We start from the raw sequence: 20,920 nt of genomic DNA on the forward strand, positions 1-20,920 counted from the left end.
ATACCTCTAAATGTAATCGTTATACCTCAGGTCTGAAGATGGTACAAGGCCTGAGACAAAACACACTGAGGCGACAAGCTGCTGCAGGAAGACCTGGCACAAGCGTCCAACCCCCTCTCTCACCAGCAGAGGGCCCCAGGCACAACCCGGCCCTCCCAGCTGTAAAATGGGGATGACAATGCTTCTGTGAGTTACTTAGATAAGATACAGCATGCAAGGTATTTAGCATAGTGGCTAAAAGAAAGCACTTGTTAAATACAGTCAAACCTCAGTACTCAGCTTCAGAACTCATCAAACCCTGTACCTGCCACATTTTGATGAGGAAAAACTGTTTCAGCACTCAGTGCTTGCTTGGGACCCATCGCACTTGCTAGAACTTGTATGAGTCAAGACATTGCCTGCAAGAAGAAAATGCTTCATCACTTCTTTGGTACTCATCACAAGTTCCAGAATGAATTAATGAGTTCCCAGGTACCACTGTAATTGTTATATTGTGTACCACAGGACAAAATAAATTTATTATTTGGCGGAGACAGGGTGGTGTTGGGGTCAAAAGAAGATGAAAAAACTTTTAAAACAAACTGATACTGATAAAATTAGAAAAGAAACTTTGTTTCCAAGGCAAAATTACTTAAACTAGTGTTACTAAACTGCATTAATACACCATCAACAAAATGAGTATGCTAAGTGTTGGCAGAATGAGCATCTGAAATAGGAAATATTTTTAAGTTGTTTTGATTTTTAAAGAAGTCACATTATACCTTTTACTGTTTGGTTCCACACTGGTGATACACACCACACAAAATTCAAGCTTTGGAATGCATTTATTTTTTGATTATTGGAATTCATCTTTCATGAAATTTTTATTTAAGTATATTTTAAATTAAGCTCAAGGGCATAACTGCAACCCAACAGCAATACTACATACAAGTGGTTTTCCATTCAAATTTACAAAAGCATTATTTAGTAGTAACAAAAATATAGAAAGGGTTGAACTTTCCTTTTAATGCAAAGTTTTTATTTTTAAGACCATTTACCAACATTCTATAGATATTTTAATAGAGAAGAAAAGGAATAGTAATAAAGTTTATTACAGCTAAACCATCCAATTACCTGGGAGATAGGTTATTGGATATTTCAGAGTCCAATGTGGTTTTAAATATTTTCTGTTAGCAAATAAACTCACTTATATGATAGGCGTACATGTTTTAGGGTGAAAACCTGAAGAGTAAGAACAGTACACATGATAGTCATAATTATAACTAAAAGTTAAAACTGAATAAATCTACCTGTTCGTTAGATTGTGCAGTGTGGGACAAATTTTTACAGTTCATTTTGTTTTCAGAGAAACATATACAGAATGGGAGCACTTCAGCAAATTACAAGTAACCATTTCAAAGGTTTTGTAAAGGATTCCATCAAATAACATTTTACATTTAAGTAATTCACTTTAAGGTGGGACATTAGGTCCTGAGGCCAGCTCTGCATTCTCAGATCTTCAGAAAAGATTCCCAGACTCTTAAGAGTCACAGGCTCGGTGGAGCTCATTAATGAGTGTGGAAGCACTGCATCGCCAACGTCTGAAACCACCGCCTGACTTCTCCCCACAGTGAGGAGAGGTGTTTGTCCTCTTTTCCGTAGTGCTCGTTTTACTTCACTTTGAAAAAGTACATGTGTGCTATCAACTTCCGGCAGATGAAAAGAGAACCATTTAGCCTGTTTTTATTTAACTATATTGCCTTACATGGGCTATTCTGTATGCTATTTTATTAAATAGAAAGACTGAAAGAGAAAAGGAAACCTCAGGAACTTTGAAATAGGGCAATTATTACAGAGCTATATGTCTGTATGCTAAAAATTAGCCATAATGTAAAAAAGTACATAAGGACACAAATGCTCAACATCCCAGAGTCTTAGACAAGTTTTCTTCAGCAATTATGGTTCTTTAGAAATTAATAGTAAAGGTACTTAAAAAAATTAAGGGTCTCGGGGGAAATAATGTCAATTTAGATGGTTTCTGAATTAATTAAGTTGAGGCATATTTAACATTATTACTTGTGGCTGATTTTCAGGCCTACTTAATTATTTTAAATGATTAATTATGTTAGATTTAAAATACAGGAGTGCAAATTAAAAATTCAAATGTGTTACAAATATTTCAGTTCTTGCAAAAAAAGAAAAAAGACAAAATTAAGTACATAAAGTTATATTACAGAAATTGGGAACTCAACCATCAGAGATTACATTTTTTACACAGAACAGTAACTTACCAACACACATTTAATTAACATGAAATACAACTACAACATATTACATAATATGATCTTTCTGCTACTAAAAACAGTAAGACTAACATAAAATATACTTTGTGCAAAAATTAAAGAGACTATATTTCAAGAGAGCAGACGAGGAAAGATGAATCACTAGCACGTATCCATTGTTAGGAATGGAGTTTTTGCCCAATACTGTACCTATCCCACTGCCAGCAATGGGAGTGGTGACAAGTGGTGACATAAAAATAAACATTTTATATTACTTTGAAATATATAGTGCCAGGTTATTTCAGTATTATGAAAAGCATATATCAGCTCTTGACTTAAAGACATGCCCCAGAAAATTCTATTAGGTTCTCAGCATTAATCTGGACGGCGGATGAGAGCGGTGCTGATGGAGGACTTAGGAAAAAAAGACAAAACATACAAAAGGAATATATAAAACATTGTGCATTTAGTAGAAATAATGAAAAAGGACTCCAAAGCACATTTTCTGAGAAAAGTTGTTTTTACATATTTCGAAATCCTATAAAAACAGGTATGTTGCAAGGGGTTCAAAACCAAATCATTGATAAATGATAATTTGTTTTAACAGTTCATGCAATTAATTGGAAAGCTACTGTCTCAAGTCACAAAAGTTATGCTCTGCCACATGATTACATATTTAAATTATTTCTTAAAAGAAATTATTCTATATTTGTTCCTGACAGAGGTCTTGAGAAAGTGCTGTAGAAACCAAAGGTTATAGAAATGTTTAAGTGATCATCTTAAAATACCATACAAAAGTGTGTAAACAAAAAGATGCTTTACAGTTACAGAGCATTATAAAATCCATAATGTGGATTACGACAGAAGATCATCTCTTGTGCATTTTTAAAAATAGTATAATCCTAAAAGTTCAAAATGGCATTTTCAGTCAGCAGCGAAGGCGTGGGAAGCATCGCTGCACTTCCCACTCTAAGGAGGAGCCGCAGACACGCTTCCTCTGGCTGAGGACCTGGCCAGCGTGGCTTGCCATGCTTATGGAGGGACAGAGGAGAAAGACTTTGCAACAAGTCTCACCTGGGAGATGCTCTAGCACGAAAACATTCATACTCCTCTTTTACCTATCCTGTCAGAGAGGAAAACTGCTTTTAAAAGATATTATAAACAATATAAATTCTGATAGTAAAGCACTGTAAAAATTAGGTATGATATTTTGGCACAAAGCACTTCTCTTTTGCAAAATATATTTCTGGAATTTCTTATTTGAAAATAAAAACTTTTAACATACACACAATGTGTAAGTGGTTCTATGAATGAGAGTCTACGTTTCCTTAAATGCTGCACACACCTTCTGTTTACGTCAGTACCGAGTCTCCGCATGCGTACCTCCACATTCCACATTCCACATCATACAGACACTGCATAAGTAACATTGCTGTCTGTCAATATTATTTTTTGTAAGTATTTGGATTCAATACTTACAGAAAAGCTAGATTACCAGATTCAGAAAAAGAATGCTTGCTATCTTTTCTTGACCCATAATATTAAAATCTGTACCAATATTTTTAGGCATTTCAGTTATGTTTTCCAGCATTTAAAATTCAGCAAAACCTGTTTTTGATACGTCTTACAGCATACCTTCAAAAACAGAAGCTTCGTCTAATGTAAAAAAATAAAAAATGAGTCCATGGGGCAGTAATTTTTCCATCAAGGATCTTACTCCATTCTGAAAAGTACTGCTGAGCAGTCGTTACCAACTTCCAGAGAGCCATTGTGCAAAGCCTGCCAACACACTTGTAATATAACATGAGCGCTTGGTGTATTGAGTAGCTCTTACTGAATTGCACAATTTTTTCCTGCCTAAAACATTTTAAGGTATGCTACAGCTGCTAAAAGGATTTCTGTTTTTCTTGGTCCTCTGTTTGTTGGGTCTAAGATTGATGACGTCTCCACCATTGAGGGTGCTTGAATTCTGACCAGAGTGACTTCCACCAGACGTGTTAAAGACACCTGTAATAAATTGAAGGAGACAAAGAGATCGACACTGATGTGTCTCAGGGTCACTTACCGAAGACTGCATCCAGCTTCTCAGTGGATCAACAGTATTTCCAAGTATTTATAATTCTAAGCTTTTGTTTTCATTTCATTTATTTTTAATTACCCAATACACCTGGTTCAAAGTTCTCCCTTCCATCCTAATAACCCCTACCATCAGTTTTTCTCCCCTAAGGCAGCATGTTTTAATTTTCCTACGTATCCTTCCAGAGATACTTTATGCACATGTAGACATGATTTGTAGTTAACAATAGTATTTGTGAAATTTTATGTTAATAAAAATATTACATATGTAAAAGCTGGTAGTAATGTAGGATTTTTCTATCTAGGCTAAAATCACAACAAAATGTCTACAGATAATTAAAGTCATGAGTAGATAAAAGGATGAATTAAGAAAAAAAACCTTTTAATTATTATAGGTCCCATTTGGAACTGTGCTGGTCTATATGAACTATTTATCTTCCTTGATACACAAAACTGGGCCAGAGACACTACCAACAATATAAAAATGACCATGACCAATTCCTGTCCACAAGATGTTTACTATCTTTTTTTTTAAGTAAAATTAATTAATGAGGTGAGTTAGTATACAAAGAGGTAATGCTATAAGACATTGTATGTTAAGTGCCAGAAAAGAGACACAAGATCCCATAGATGGTTCAAAGGAAGGACCAATCCCATCTAATTTATAAGAAAGGAGGAATTACATGAAGAAGGTGGAACTAGACACCTGGCAAGGACTGGACTTAGTTAGATCTCTGTTCATTTAGAAGAAAAGCATGAGGCCAGCTATATAGCTGAGTGAGCTTTCTGGATAGTCCATGAGGAATAAATCGTTCTTTGACAGAAGATAGGGAAAGGAGGCCATTCTTTTTTTTAAGATTTAATTAATTATTTTATTTTTAGATAGGAGGAGAGGGAGAAAAACATTGGTATGTGAGAGAAACATTGATCAGTTGCTCCTCGCATGCCCCCGACCAGGAACTGGGCCCACAACCCAGGCATGTGCCCTGACTGGGAATCAAACTGGAGGCTTTTGCCTTGCAGGATGATGCCCAACCAACTCAGCCACACTGGTCAGGGCAGAGAGGTCATTCTTGATGGAAGAACCAAAATGAGCAAAAGTGAAGAAGACAGCACTGGACATGTTCAAGAAAGAGCAAGACTGGTAGAACTGGTAAAAGGGGTACATATATAATAGTAGTCACAGGAGGGACAAAACTGTCTTTAAATATTGGAATAAAGAGAGCCTGTATTTAATGTGTTCCATAATGGGAATCAATGTACCTTTAATAACAGACCTGATATTACTAAATAATCACTGATATAATACTTTCTAATTATATTTCTTAAACAAATAAGCACACTATTAAAAATAGTAAATATGATAATAATGTATGGAAAATAAATATACTAGGTAAGCATGGGCATAAAATTTCCTGTATAGTACTTACCAATTTTGTTACTACTTGAATGCCTTAATTCTGGATCCTCAGCTATTTGTTGTTTGAGTTTTTGAAGATATTTTTCAGCCAAATATTTAAAAACTAGAATAAAAACAACAAAAACCCTACCAGGTCACTATGACTTATGCAGGTAAAATGTGTTATTTTGCATCACTTTCTATAACATTTATATTTACTGAACAAATTTAAAATTAAATTAGAAGTATACAATCTGGTTGAAAAATTCAACTTTTAAAATTTATTTGAGTAATACCTAAGTACAATGAATGGCAATACTAATAGTGGCATTTTATTAGTAAAGAAATTTAAAAATATTTGTAATCACTGGTTCAACAACACTAAATGACTTAGTTTTGAAAATATGTCTCATTTCTTTACATGAGAAAAACTACCCAGAAGACACCTGACCAACAATCTAGTTGCTATCTAATAAAATAAGGAGAAATTCTGGAATGAGAAAAATAACAATCATCTTTCTCTGATCTCACTTTCTTGAACTCGGAAATATTACTGAACAAAATTGAGGTCACTGTACCTACCTAATGGAATATCCACTACTGTGGAGTTATAAAACAATTCAGTAATTTTAAGAGGTATGTGTGAAAAACACATACATGCATACACACTCACAGTTATATTTTTAAAGATAAAAAACAAAACAAACACCAGAGTTTTGCTACAGAGCAACAAGTATTTTAAGACATTAGTAAATAATTACAAACTAACTCAAAGAGGCATCTTTATATTTTTCTTAATGATAGGTGACAAGAAAGTTCTATTCTCATTACAGATATTTTCTGGACAACACAACAGAAAAATATAAGAAAAATAAAACAAACTTCCCATTAATTTTTTTTAGAAAGCAGTTTACCTTCATTCACATTTAGGTCTTCTTTCACCGATGTTCTGTAGAATCTCAGCTTTAGCTTTTTTGCCAGTGCTTCAGCTTCCTCACTATACATCAATTAAAAAAAAAAAAAATGCTTTTAAAGGTACTTTCTGATAACTTGTTTTTAAAAATCACTTTTATTGCATTTACTGAAACAGCCTGGGTGAAGGGGGTGTCAGACTGTCAGACCTTCCAGACTAGTTAAGCTGTGTTCTCAGTGCATGAACAGGGTTTTTAGGTTTCACTACTTTGGGGTGATAAAACACCAACCATTAAACTCTAACTGTAAACAGACACTTTTCTATATTCACTAAACTCTAGCCTTAAAACAGCAAAATATCACTTCTTTTTCCATAATAGTTTAATTTTATTTACTCTGAAAATCATACACTGCATTAGTTATTTCACTCTTATTGGTTATGAAACTACTTTGCTGCCAAAGTCAAAGTCACTATAGTAATGACTGTCTCTACAAGAGTGAACTCCTAATTTTAGTTTTATTATGACTCCTGATTGCGGACTCCTGATTTTATTAAGACTAGTGGCTAAGTTCCAAAATGGTTCCCAATGACTCCATCACATCCCCCGACCCCTGCTCTCCTGGTCTTCATACCCTTGTGAAGTCTCCTCCTGCTAGTAATCAAGGTTGCTTTATGTGATCAAAAACATACAGAAGCGATAGTATGTGACTTCTGAGACAAGGTCATAAGAGACACGTGGCTGCTGCTTTGCTCTCCCTTGGATTGCCTGCTGTGGGAAGCCAGCTGCCATGCTGTGAGGACACTCAAGGAGCCCTAGAGAGAGGTCCAAATGGCAAGGAACTAAGGCCCCGGACAACAGCCAAGTGAGTGAACCATCTGGATGTGGATCGATCTTCCCAACCCCAGTCAAGCCTTTCTGTGACTGACTATAGGCCTAGCTGACATCTTGGCTGCAATTTCATGAAAACCTCTGAACCAGAACAACCCCAAGCCACCCCAAAATCCTGACCTACAGAAACTGAAATGATAGATGTCTGCTGTTGTTTTAAGCCACTAAGTTTTAGACTAATTTGTTATACAGCAACAGAAAACTAACATAAGAACACATAAAACAGTAAGGTAAAAACCAAGTAAAGATTTTAAAAGCTAGCAAAACTTTAATGATACAATGAGCAAATACAGGAAAAAATTATTTGGATGCTAAAATCTGTTCACAAATTAGAGCATAATAGTTCTGAATATACAAAACATGAATCTGAACTACTTATCTATTTAAACTCATCAACATAAGATACTACTTACTCTATATTAAAGCATCTTACTTAATAGTCTTACTATATCTGGATTTGACTTAAAATAAACTGGATTTGTGGTATAAAGACCTAAGACTAGAATTCTAAAAGGGCCTTCAAAATTTATTCCTTTAATTTTCTCTATGATTCAGTATAAACTTTTTTTAAACCAAACCAATCATATAGAAGAGCTCACAGAAACTTTAAGTGCCTTATAAACTTCCTTAAATTTTGTAAATCTATGCAAAAATTAAAATAACTTTTAACTATAGAGTTATCACCATCCCCTCAAAAGTAGCCATCTTACTTCTTTATACAAGAATCATCCAAGAGATCAATCTTGTTTTGTACAAGTACAGTTGGTATATCTCCAACTTCAGCTACTACTTTCTCTCTCCAACTGGAAATTGCTTCAAAAGATTCCCTGTCTGTGGTAGAAAATACAAGCACACAAGCCTGGGCTCCTGTAAGGTCACAAAATAAAAATGTTATTTATATTAATGAAACAATCCTATGCAGGATGAGGAAAACTATTACCTATCAAAACAATTTTTACGTAAATAAATACTGAATTCATCTTTTAGCACTCTGCTTATGTTTTGTTACATAAAAACTTTTCTAATTCAAAGAACCAATTTTTATCACAAAGTGGTTCTCAAAATTACACAAATGTCAAAATTATATACTTTTTGGGGGAGGACACCATGAAACACTGATATAATTACATTTTAAGAGCTAGAGAGAATGGTAAACTAAGCATGAATGATAGGCTGTTGCCAAGTTCTTCCTGTTAATATTTCTCATTTGCTTCATAGTATTTTAGCACAGACTTAAGAAAAATCTGAGAAAAAACTCATAATTTTCTCATTCTATTTACTTTTTAAAAAGACTATACAAGTATTACATTAGAAGAATATCAATGATGCTAATGAACATCATTTAAGAACCACTGCCAAGAGGAAAAAACATGCAACAGAGGGAAAAGTTTAATTTAGTTTTTTTATCCCATTTAACTGCATAATTCCCATTCTATGTTCCTTGACAATATTTTATTTATCAACTATCACATTAAGTTGATAATATCTAAAATAAATATAAGCAGCAACCTTCTGTAAGAAGCTCTCTTACAAATGATCAGCTGTGACTAAAGCAGGTGTGTAGGTGACAAGAAAAACTGCCTAGGAGTCAAGAGGATTTCCTGGAATGAAGGCATGTTTTCCTGCTATTACACCTTCCTTCCAGATCCCTCGGGTATGAGTTTCCTACTAAGAGTTTTTCTGATGCTTCAGAAGGGACCTATGGTTTATCAAATCCTCTAAGGGGAACTGATGCTTCTGGGAGAAGTTTCAGCTTCTGGGGGATGGGATCAACACCTCAGCTTCACTTTGGCAGGACCATCCTGAGGAGTGCAGTTATAAGTAGCTCATTAATACACACTCCACAAGCGTTTCTCCTCCTCTCCCTCGTCTCTCACTTCTCTTCCTGGGCTCACCTCCCCAATAAATTACCCTCACACAGTTGTGCCAAGAACTGCTTTTGTGTGTCTTGGGAGGGGTGGGGAGAGGCTCAAACGAAGAGATTCAGTGTCTTAAGTTAAAGGCAATCCCCATAAAAACAAAGAGAATGTGTGTCTATTAAACCACAGGAGGAAAACAGAACTGTTCCATGTACAGGAGGAGAAAATAGGAAAAAAAAAAAAAAAAAACCCTACAGAAATGTAACATCTTAATGCAATGACAGAAATAAGTTATAACAAGAGTAATTACAATCTTCAGAAAGAATGCTACACAAATCTCTGAAGGACAGTTCGCTTGATACTAAGCCTTCAGATTGGATGCTGCAACCAGCTCATCTTATTTAACCTAAATATATTACCAAAATGAAACTAAAATCAAAGAGAGATAACCTGGATTACTTTTGCAGCTATAATAATTCTGACAAATGTTGGACAACTACTTGTTTTAATTTCCCCCAACTGAAATCATCCGTCCATAGAGAAAATACCCTGTCAAATTATGATGTATTATGGTTCTTCTAAATTTAGGAAAACCCTATAAAGAATTTTTTAAAAAGTAGTCTTCTCTAATAGAGGGCTCTTTTAACTGAGGCACCAATAAAAGATATCAAATAGCAGATTCCAAAATGTGTGTGAGAAGATCATTATTTACAGAGTTTACAAAGGAAAAAGCTATAAATCGTATACAACTCTGGAACTCCCTCAAGCACTTCAAGAATTTTTTTTCAAGAATTGAGAAGAGGAAAAGATTTATAAAGGATTTCCGTAGAGAAAATACTACCCACCCCAACTCTTCTCTCTCTTTCAAGGTGAGATGGATATGATACCAGTGTGCTGCCAGGAGCAGAGGGGAGGGGCCCTGAGACAGTGCGGAAGAGGCTGCATTCGCCAGGTAAATAATATAGCAATGGACAACGGGAAAAGTCCTCCTACCCCCTTCCAGAACATAATTGAAGGAGAAACCAAAGGTTACAGCAGCATGTGTACTGTAACGGTTAACATGGTGACAAGGGGAGGTACAGACTTTCCAGTATAGCCTGGGAAAAGGATGGGATTGGCTGGGAAAGCTAGACCCTCCCTGAACACATGAAAGTTTGCACTGGGAGATTTAAATGGAGCGAAGGAGAAACTCTCTCTTCCTCTGCGATCCCTGGCATGGACGTGCAGGCCTGGAGCACCTGCAGACCGGTGGGCCCTGGAAGCTGCATGTGGCCACGAGGCAGGCGCCAGGTTCCACGACGGGCCCAACAAAGCCCCTGCATAGCCGGCCACAGCGTTTGGCAGCGGCCCTGGAACCCCAGTGCGGGGAGTGGTGGCAGCAGCTGGCCATGCACACAGACTACAGAAAGGAGCCTGAGGCCTGACAGTGATGGGAAAAGAAAGTGAGCTGCTTGGCTGACCATTCAGCGGCCACCTCTGGTTTCCCAAAGGTCGATATTTTTAAATGGGAGAAGGGAGTCCAGGCGCAGCCTTGGACTGATCTGGCAGAGGGTGGCAGAGTTTTTCTTTGGTTGCTCTGGAGGGGATGGGCTCTGAGGCAGAAGCCTGCCATTCTTCCAGATTGTGCAGTTTTTGAATAAAAGACCCCTTTCCTTCTTTACCAAACTTCTGCCTCCAGAATTTGTCTACAGGTGGTGGTGAGCAGCAAACCCCACTTTCTATTCAGTAACAGATGGTGGGGGGAGTATTTATCATTACCTCCTCCATCTCAACCTAGCAGGAATGGATTTTCAGCAAGACTATTTAAGGAGCTTGATATGTGTTCCCAGCAATTGGGGGATACTCTGGACTGATCCTGCCTTGACTCAAGCCTGAGAAATACGTAGTTGCTGGGAGCAAGAGTGAAAAGACAAGACCAACAGGCAAAAAAGAAGAGAGCTGCATTTGGGAGTAATTGTGTTCCCACTGACAGCAAGACAAAGAATGCACAAAAACTGCATACAAGTATGGAGCCTTATCTAAGAGATAAGCCAACAGGGGGTAATTTTAAATGACATCCAATGGGGCCATCTATTGGGTGATGAGAGCTAAGCATCAGTAAAGATGGAGGTGGAACGCTGATTCCCACAAAGAGGCAAAACAACGGCCTGAATGAAGTATACATTTGCCCTGAGGAAACATCCCCAAGAATGGGAACCTTGGAGGAATCCAGTACACAGACGTTCCTAGAGAATTATCTTTAAACATCTGCCATTCTGAAGCCCCCAACATCAGACAATAGCACGCACGACAGTGTTCTTGTCTCCCAATTTGTCTTCTGCTGGATGACCCAGAAGACTAAAACATCTCTAGCAAGCTAGGGAAGAAAAGTGGGAGGAGGAAAGCAACCAGCATTCCTTTCCCAGACTATACAGGTACTGGCCTGTGAAATCCCTGAAAGGATAAGAGATTTAAGGCTAAATTACTTTTGGAGTTTTTACTAATACACAGGATTGGCTATTCTAATTACCAAATTGAGACCATGTTCATGACTAGAAATAACTACGAGGCAAGTGAAAGACATTACTGGAGAGTAACCAGAAAAGACATGAGCTGAAGGGGATTTTCACTGAAGGTGAAGAAAAACACTTCTCTTCTTCCTGCAGCCTAATCAAATGGTGAGAGGCAAAACAAAAGTTGCATTTCAGTAATTTCATTAGCTGTGCCTGTTTCACATACTAACCACTATAAATATAAATATTCTTAATTCAGAAATGACCCTATATTGCTATCCTTTCTTTTTCTTCCTTGACTTCCAGTTCTGTGTTGGTACCAGTTATCTGTTAGGGAAGTTAATGTTTTAATTTCCCTATTGTAGTCATTTGAACATATCTTATACCTCTGATATTTAAAGACAGCAGGTGTTTTTCTATTCATGTATTTTACATAGACCTTTATTTTCCTACTATTCAATATTCTGACCCTAAAAATCACACTGTTGGAAAAGTTACTTCATCATCAGAGATACCAGTAAACCGCTCACAAAGAAATCACTTCTGATAGTTAACAAACTACCCCACTTTCCACACATCAGGGAAAAAAGATCAAAATAAATTTCTGGTGTCAAGTATAAGATCACCAACAGCAAATATTTATTCATAATTGATAAGATCATTCAAAAAAAAGGTTACCATTTCTGGATGCAATTCAGAAAATACTCCCCAAGACATGTAATATATAGAGAGTAATTCTATCCTCGAATAACTCGAAGACCCTACAAGATGGTCTCTAGACTTGTTCTGAGTATAGCTGAGGACTGGCAGCATCAGTGTTACCTGGGAGGTTGTAGAAATGAAGACTCTCAGAGCCTCCCACAGAGCTACTGAATTAGAGTCTGCATTTTAACAAGCTCCCTGGGGGATTCATTTGCACATTAAAATTTAAGAAATACTACTCTAGAGAATACAGCATAAAATCTGACAATGGCAAAGATCAATCAGAAACACAAGGCTTTACGTACTATTATAGATATTACTCTAGATTTAAAGTGCTTGTCCTTTATTCTCTTAGACACTTTATATGATTTAAAGCATACAAATTATTTATTGAATCAATCTATCACAGATCCATGCCCATATGATTTCAAAACAAATCTGAGAGACTTGCATAGCCTAATTGTTATTCCTAATTCTTGCATTTATAATTGTAATTTATAAACAGCTTCTTGTGCAGAGCTATTTCATTTCCAACAATTTACATTAATTTTTTTGTTTGTGAAAGTTTTTTAAAAAATCAAGGTTTCCTTCTATTTATGTGCATAATCTTAGATAATAGGTCTCAAGTCTGTAACTTCATTTCCATATGTTGCTAGAAAGAAGCATCTTTTTCTTAAAACCAATCACAGTAAAAAAAGTATACTATTTATGTTGTATGTAACTTTATTTACTAAGTATGGTTTCTACTGCCTAGACTAGACATCTTGAAGAGCTTAAGAGAAATAATTTGGGATCCCAAGAGGATTCCTAGTATGATTTGTGCTCTGTTCTAACCTATTTACAAGGAGGTCATGTTTCAACATGTCTCACTAAACAATTAAACCAGCATCCCAAAAACATAATAATGCCTTTGAGCAATGTTTTTTGTTATAATAGATCTTTTAAATGAATTATAGTTAAGTTTTTCTATTTTTAAATAAAATTTACAAAGTTTTTATGCTTCTTGAAGAATACATTTCTAAGATATAAACCAGTAAGTCATAATTTCATAAAGCATAGTGTTTCACCACTAAATTCATATCTTAATTCATGCTTCCTAACCCTTTCTTTCTCTTCCTAGTTCTTATTTCTATTTAATTTATCATCTGAATCTATACTCATAGCAGATATTACCTGGCTGCCTAACTGGCATCCAAGTTCCCCTCCCTTCCTGAGAATACCTCTCCCCACTGCACACTAACCATGGTTTAGACAGGCTAAACGTACCCTCTGCTCTGGAAACTGAGGCCCTACATGCACCAAGCCAATTAGGGTAATCATAATCCTCTGACTGCTTACTGTAATCTAGTCAAGGGTGATCTAATCAGATATAAACTCAGGACTTTTGATCCATTGTTGTGGGGAGCAACTCTCTATCCCCAAGGATGTGAAAACCAAGTGGCTTCCATTGCTGACAGTAACAACCTTGCCACCAAGAGGAAAATCAGCATGAGGAAGAGCCCCACACAGGCAGGGAGGCAGGCCAGGAGAACCAATGGTTATAGTCAGAACAAACTACAACTGAAAGCTATGCTACTCCCACTTTTCTATTAAGTCAATAAATCTTTGTAGTCCCACCCCCACCCCCCACCGGACGCCAGGACCAATGATCACTAGCTGCCCAGGTGCCAAAAGTTATGCTTCTGAAATCTCTTGATGTCGATTCCACACATAGAGCAATCAAGCTGCCCTGCGTGTGCCACTCATGACAGAAGCCCTTTTTTTAAACTTGTAGTTTAAGTCAGTTTGAAATGGCTTTTTCTATTGTCAGCAACCATAAGTATTCTGATGGAACCTCAAAGGAAAGCTTTAAAAGAATGTTCAATATGCCATTTTCAAATTTATGTATAATTGCCGCTTTTTGTTCCTTAATTCAATTTGAGATGTGATAAATGTTTATTCTTAAGACCTGTTTCAATCTATTATAACATAGTTGGCTAAAAAAAGTTACATTTTAAGAAAAGCTTTTTTTTTTTAAATCCTCACCTGAGTACATGCTTATTGATTTTAGAGAGAGGGGAAGGGAGGGAGAGAGAGGGAGAGGAACATGGATCAGCTGCTCTCACATGCACCCAGACTGAGGCTGAAACTGCCACCTTCGAACCGGCGACCTTTCGATTTACTGGATGACACTCCAACTAACTGAGCCACACCAGCCAGAGCTTAAGAAAAGCTTTTAACAGACATCTACTTATGTGCTTAAGATTAAATTAAAATGTTAAATATTGAGAAATCAAAGCTGTTTAAAGTCTTTTAGTCCAAAGGAAATAAAGTGGAAAGAAATTTAAACATCATCCATTGTAAATTAAGATTTAAACACTAATTATGGGCTCTCTTTTGTTTCTGGCACAGAATATTTTTTATAGACATGTTAAAGAAAAACAGTCTGATTTGCAGACACCTAAAAAGTACTGAACAAGAAGTACACAACAAACTGGATGAGCCAAATTTTAAAAATTAGAAGACAATAATGTTGAACAGTCTTATGAAAATAATGGAGAAAGTATTAATACCTCAACTACACTGCAAATTAAAATATTTTTAGCTATAAAAATCAGGAACCCAAATGATCTACTTAACTGTACGGTTCCAACATTTTCTGCTTTTTATTTATATACATATCAAATCATTTTTGACATTTAACCAGTTTTGCCTTTTTTTAAGTTAAACTTTATTTTGGGATAACTGTAGACTCACACAGTTTTACCTTTTTATATTAGAGATACATAATAATAAATACAGTCTCCAAAAATAACATGCTGGTTTAAAAAGTAATACTACCATATCATATTGTCAAAAGCTTAAAAAGAAATAGCCCAAACTATTTCTTTTTCCCCACGAAAAGAATATATATATTTCATAGCAATGCTTTACAGAGAAAAAAGCTAGGTAGGTAAAAAGAAAATAATGACATCGCATGCATTCCTACTACTTGTTGATGTTTCCACCTTGTTTTATGTTTGTTTTATTTTGTCCTGTGTGTTGTGTGGGGAGGGCAAGAAAGGCAGTTGTAGTGGTAATAACCCCACTAAAAAAATACAAATAACCTTTACTCACAAATAAACTGTACATTTAGGACTCATTAACCAACACTGTAAATGCTCATGAAATTTATAGTTTGATAAGAATACCATTTATTTTAAGAGCTTTGGGGAGTAAGGACATAAGTTCACCTCACACTGTGACACAGGTGCTCAAGATCCTAGCTGGCATTGACGGGAGAGCAGTAATCAAAGCTACTGCCGGTGGGAAGCCTTTGAGGGCACGGGAAACAGTGAGCAGTAAGGAGTGGCGACGTTATTAGGATGGCACATGAGAGGTCCACCTCTCTTATTTCTCAAAGAACCAAAATGTTCCACTAGGGCAGGCAGTGGGAGGCAAGTTTCCTTGGTACCAATTTACAAAAGAAACTTTGGTTGCTTATATGTTAGTGTAATAAGACCTCAGTAGTCACTGTTATAATAAACCCCACCTTTTCAAAAGTGGAAAAGAGAAGATATACAAGTTCAAAAGCATCAATAAGCTATAATGCTACATGGTACTAGATTAAGCTTTCAGTTACTTTGCTCTCATTACAAACACCTTGGCGGTGAGTTGGAGAAACACTAAAAATGCCATTTTAAATTCCAAAAGAAAAGGACAAAATGTTATAGGAAAATGTAATAGAAACTTAGGAATCTAAGCTTTTCTTGAGGAATTGAACCCTGCATTCTAGATTCTTAAATCCTAGAGTGGTAGTTCTTTCCTCTCACATGTATCTCACACTCCTTTGAACTCCTGCAGCACTGAAAAGACTTTACCCGTGAAATTCCATGTTATAACTGAATGTCATCTTATTTGCAGGGGCTTTACTATTTTATATGATAGTTTCCTCTCCCTGACTATGTAGTGTCACTTCCTTGGGGTCAGGAATAGGAATTTAACAATTTCTGACTCATTAGGTCTCAGAATACCTAGTCATGTAATTCTAAAGGCAGAGACATACTCCCTATAGTACAAAGTACTACTTATCACTCAATAGGATCTTTAGAAGAATAATGACCTGGCATTTTAAAAAATGCTTTGAAATTAACTTAAGTATTCTTTAAAAAAAAAAAAAAAACTTTCTATGGAAAAAAAAAAGCAAAATTCTTTGTTTAGCCAAAAGAACATGCCCAAACAAACAAAAATGCCACAACCTACCCCGATAGTAGGCCTTTGTTATTGCATCAAATTCCTCTTGACCAGCCGTATCCCATAACATTAGTCTGACATCTTCGTCATTAACTCTGAAACAAGAGATACATACATTTCATATGTAAAGGAAATGTCTTTAGTAGTACAGTTGTATGTATATTTTTATTTTTCAAATATGGAGGTATTATAATACATTGTTGGTTTCACTCTGAAAAATTCTGAGTACTTCTGAATGCTGATACAATTACCAACAGGGAAATAAAGAGTGAAAGACATTCCCCCAAAGCTATAACTTTACACATATTTGGGTTTACCTGGCATGTTTTTTCCTTTGACAGCAGTCACAGATAGCGGCGACACTAAGACTAGCAGTATTGAGAAAGAGGAATTCCCTCAGATCAGTGTTTGCTCTCCTCTTCACAACATTCTATCAAGTTCTGATGCACAAGTAATAGAATAAGAAAGGAAAGCAGTAGCTTTCCTGCTTGGTTGCCCTTTAACTCAGAAATTTACTCTATTTTGTTATATAGTCCATTGTCTTATTCATGGTAGTTATGGTCTATCAAGTCACAGCAAACACTGAAATAGCAAATACTGAACTATTGCTCTTAGGCAGAAATACAGGGTTAGATTCCTACAAGCCCCTGGTTACATTTTTACCAATTGATCAATACATAACCTTGTTTTTTGTGTTGTTTTTAAAGACATCTTATTTAATATATGTTGTTAATTCATTAACATTGAACTCACAGCCTACAGCACTATAACATAGGCCTGAACGTAGCTTATCTAAAACACATATTTTATCTGTAAAGAACATCACACGGCCTTCTTGTACTTGGAATTACTAGACAGCATTTCAGCACTATGCTTGGGGGCCATTTTAAACAGTAAAATCACCAAAAAAAGGCACAAAAATGTAGCATAAAAACAGAACACTAAAAGGACACTTGTTTGCCATAAGAGAGGTGAAAAAAAGAGGGTTGACTTATTCCACCCAGGCTGCAAATGTGTGTGTAGGGTCACTCAAACTTTTTGCTGCTCTGCGCATGTCCATGAATAACCACCAAAGCACTGGGAGTATTGATTCTAGAGTTAAAAATAAATTTTAGCGAGCAGGTGAATTTGCAAATGCATAATCCACAAATAATGACGATCAACTATATATTTAAAATACTAATTTGATTCAGCCTGGCCGGTGGCTCAGTTGGTTGGAGCATCATCCCATACACCAAAAGGCTGCAGGTTCAACCCCAGGTCAGGGCGCATATGGGAGGCAACAATTGAAGTTTCTCATATTGACATTTTTTTTTCTGTCTCCCTTCCTCTCTCTCTAAAAATCAATAAACATATCCTTGAGTGAGGATTAAAAAATTACCATATAAAAAAGTAAAGCCCCTGCAGATAGGATGACATTCTGATAGTGAGTAAAAAAAAAAATCAAGACTTAAAATGAATCCTCTTAAAATATCTAAAGGAAACAAATACAAAAATATTTTTAAAAACAGAATAACAGAATACAAGTTAAAAATTCAACAATCTTTGCCCTCACTGGTATGGATCAATGGATTAAGCATTAGCCTGTGAACCAAAGGTTGTTGGTTCAATTCCCGGTCAGGGCACATGCCTGGACTATGGGCCACGTCCCCAGTGAGAGGTGTGCAAGAGGCAACCAATTCATTTATCTCTCGCACATCAATGTTTCTCTCCCTCTCTTTCTCACTCCCTTCCCCTCTCTCTAAAAATAAATAATAACTAAATAAAATCTTTTAAAATACTTCAATAATCTTTAAAACAATGAACACAGTTATCTTTGATGTTAATGTCTGGGCTAGTTAAGTCAGATTTGTTTGAAGTTCCTTATTTCTGTAATACATTTCAGTTTGTCTCTTAAAGTTTAAGATATCCTAAAAAGTTCTCAGGACTAATGACAAAAAGTTGTTACTTTGATATGTTTTAGAATCCAATCGGGCTTCCTGAAGTAAAATTTCCGTTCTATAGGAGTATTTGATCCAAATATGCATTCTCTTATTTCTTTAGAGTAAAAACAAATATTAATTCTCTAACTTTTATACAGTCTTTCCCAGTTTTAAAAAGAGAAGAGGCATTCTAAACAAAAGGATCCCATAATATAAGAGATGAGAACTATTCTGATGGACAAATAACTTTCCTTCAAAATAAAATAGTGGATGGAAATCTCACTAGAGTCAAGTATCAGTTTGTGTTTAAGAAGTGCCTAAAATACTACTAATAAATATAAAACAGATACAAGAATGGATAAAAAGAGACATGGGAAGCGAATAGGAAAAAAAGAAAAAAACATGGGAGAGGAAGGAAAAAGAGATGAAGGCAGGGATAGGGGGGACAGAAGGATAAAGATACACAGAACATAAGTAATTGAAAACCACCACTAACTGTCTCATGAGCCATTGCCACTAGACGCCTAAGCTTGGGCTGTAAAGTCTTGGACACAGTTCACAAATCAGAACCAAGAGGATAAAATGGCCAAGTACATACTGGATTTGCCGCTCCAAAAAATCAACTCCAATGGTTTTCTTATAATCTTTTGTAAAAATGCCTTTGCAATATCGCTGAATCATACTTGATTTTCCAACTGCTCCATTCCCGACAACCACCATCTTGATGGCCACTTCCATATCTTCCTCCAACATTTCTGGTATTGAAAAGGTTTCTGTACCAACTTTAATTCCAGGTGATCAGACCTTCTTTCTCAAATCTGTAGTTGAAAATGAAAATAATATTATTATTTTTCATGACATAAAAACTACAAAATAAAATAGGCTATAATTGTTTTATCAAGAAATAATTATATTAAATTGCAAGAATTTGTTTCCATGATGAAGGCCCCTTCCACATGATGTTTAGCTAATGTAAATTCTTTAAAAGGACGGGCAACGATATCATTCATTTTTGAATCCTTATCATCAGCACAATGCATGACATCCAGGTATCAATACATGCCTAGATTACATAGTTTTGCCTTTCACAGAGACTAAGACTGGATGGTTAGAGTTGAGGCCTGATTTAAAATTGCATTTACTAGTTCTGTACTCTTAGTGAAGGTATTGCTTAACCTCTTTAAGCTTCAGTTTTCTGAGGATGTTTACCTTACAGGATTGTTGATCAGTGATACTTACAAAGCACCTAGCACAGTGTAAGTTAAGCATTCAAAAAATGGTAGGTACATAAAATATAATAAATTTCCCATAGCCCTGCCTGGTGTGGCTCAGTGGATTGAGCACTGGCCTGCAAACCAAAGGGCTGTCGGTTCGATTCCCAGTCAGGTCACATGCCTGGTCTGTGGGCCAGGTCTCCAGCTGGGGGCGCACGAGAGGTAACCATACAGTGATGTTTCTCTCTCTCACTTCCCTTTTCTCTAAAAATAAGTAAATAAAACATTAAAAAAAAAAAAATTCTGCATAGTTACCACCAAGTGGGCAACAAACACAAAATCTAAAGAAACTGCTTTTCAACCTCACAGGTAATAATAATGTCCCCATAAAAGCACCGCAAAGAAAGGTTTTGTATAATAACGTACAACTGCATGACAGCATAGGGCTCTTAGCTTCAGTGATTTAGTGTTCAGGGAACAATGAATCCTCCACAAATAATCTTATACCATCAATTCTTTCTTTAGGATTTAGTTTCAGATTATTGTTATTCATATAATGAAAGTAATAGAGCATGTACTGTTTACATTTTAAACTCAAAAGAACAGAAAGTCAACTTCTTCATATTTAAAATTACTAGTTAAGTTCCTGTCTACTTAGCTACTACATTCCAATTACCTTAAATGAAAAATACATCTATACAACCACTACACAAAGTCTAAAATGTCAAGAACATTCCTTTCTTTGTTCCTAATGAGGTTTCAGTAATTGTCCCCACTGCATCATAAACTTGCATGATCAGAAGAATCACCTAGAAGCACTTGTTAAAGTATTGGTTCTAGGTCTCTGTCATGAACACAAATGCAAAAATTCTCAACAAAATGTCTGTAAATCCTATCCAGTAACATATAAAAAGAATAACCAGGACCAAGTGGGCTGTATTCTGGGAATGCAAGGCTAGTTCAATACTCAAAAATCAATTA

General features: G+C 36.0%; 1 protein-coding gene and 1 non-coding gene across 2 annotated transcripts; both read right to left on the bottom strand.

Annotated features, from left to right (window-relative positions):
- Positions 1-805: 805 nt before the first annotated feature.
- On the bottom strand, positions 806-19,538 carry RAB23 (RAB23, member RAS oncogene family). The gene is made up of 6 exons (XM_090282630.1): positions 19,324-19,538; positions 16,813-16,898; positions 8,249-8,405; positions 6,651-6,733; positions 5,768-5,860; positions 806-4,268 (listed from the first exon to the last, which is right to left on the bottom strand). Exons 1-6 carry the CDS (start codon positions 19,476-19,478, stop codon positions 4,129-4,131), a joined length of 714 nt encoding a protein of 237 aa, XP_090138756.1. The 5' UTR covers positions 19,479-19,538; the 3' UTR covers positions 806-4,128.
- LOC150007217 (U11 spliceosomal RNA) lies at positions 14,221-14,353 on the bottom strand. Its single transcript, XR_016512195.1, has one exon. It is a non-coding gene; the product is annotated as a U11 spliceosomal RNA (small nuclear RNA).
- Positions 19,539-20,920: the final 1,382 nt, after the last annotated feature.

This window comes from Furipterus horrens, unplaced genomic scaffold, assembly GCF_987537825.1.
Source record: "Furipterus horrens unplaced genomic scaffold, mFurHor1.1.pri manual_scaffold_6, whole genome shotgun sequence".
NCBI lineage: Eukaryota > Metazoa > Chordata > Mammalia > Chiroptera > Furipteridae > Furipterus > Furipterus horrens.

Coding starts and splice junctions, on each gene's coding strand:
- RAB23 (XM_090282630.1), bottom strand. CDS start 19,478: ATGTTGGAGGAAGATATGGAAGTGGCCATCAAGATGGTGGTTGTCGGG. Junction 8,406..16,812: donor AACAAAGGCCTACTATCGGG/GTAGGTTGTGGC, acceptor GTGACCTTACAG/GAGCCCAGGCTTGTGTGCTT. Junction 4,269..5,767: donor TTCAAGTAGTAACAAAATTG/GTAAGTACTATA, acceptor AATTTATTACAG/GTGTCTTTAACACGTCTGGT.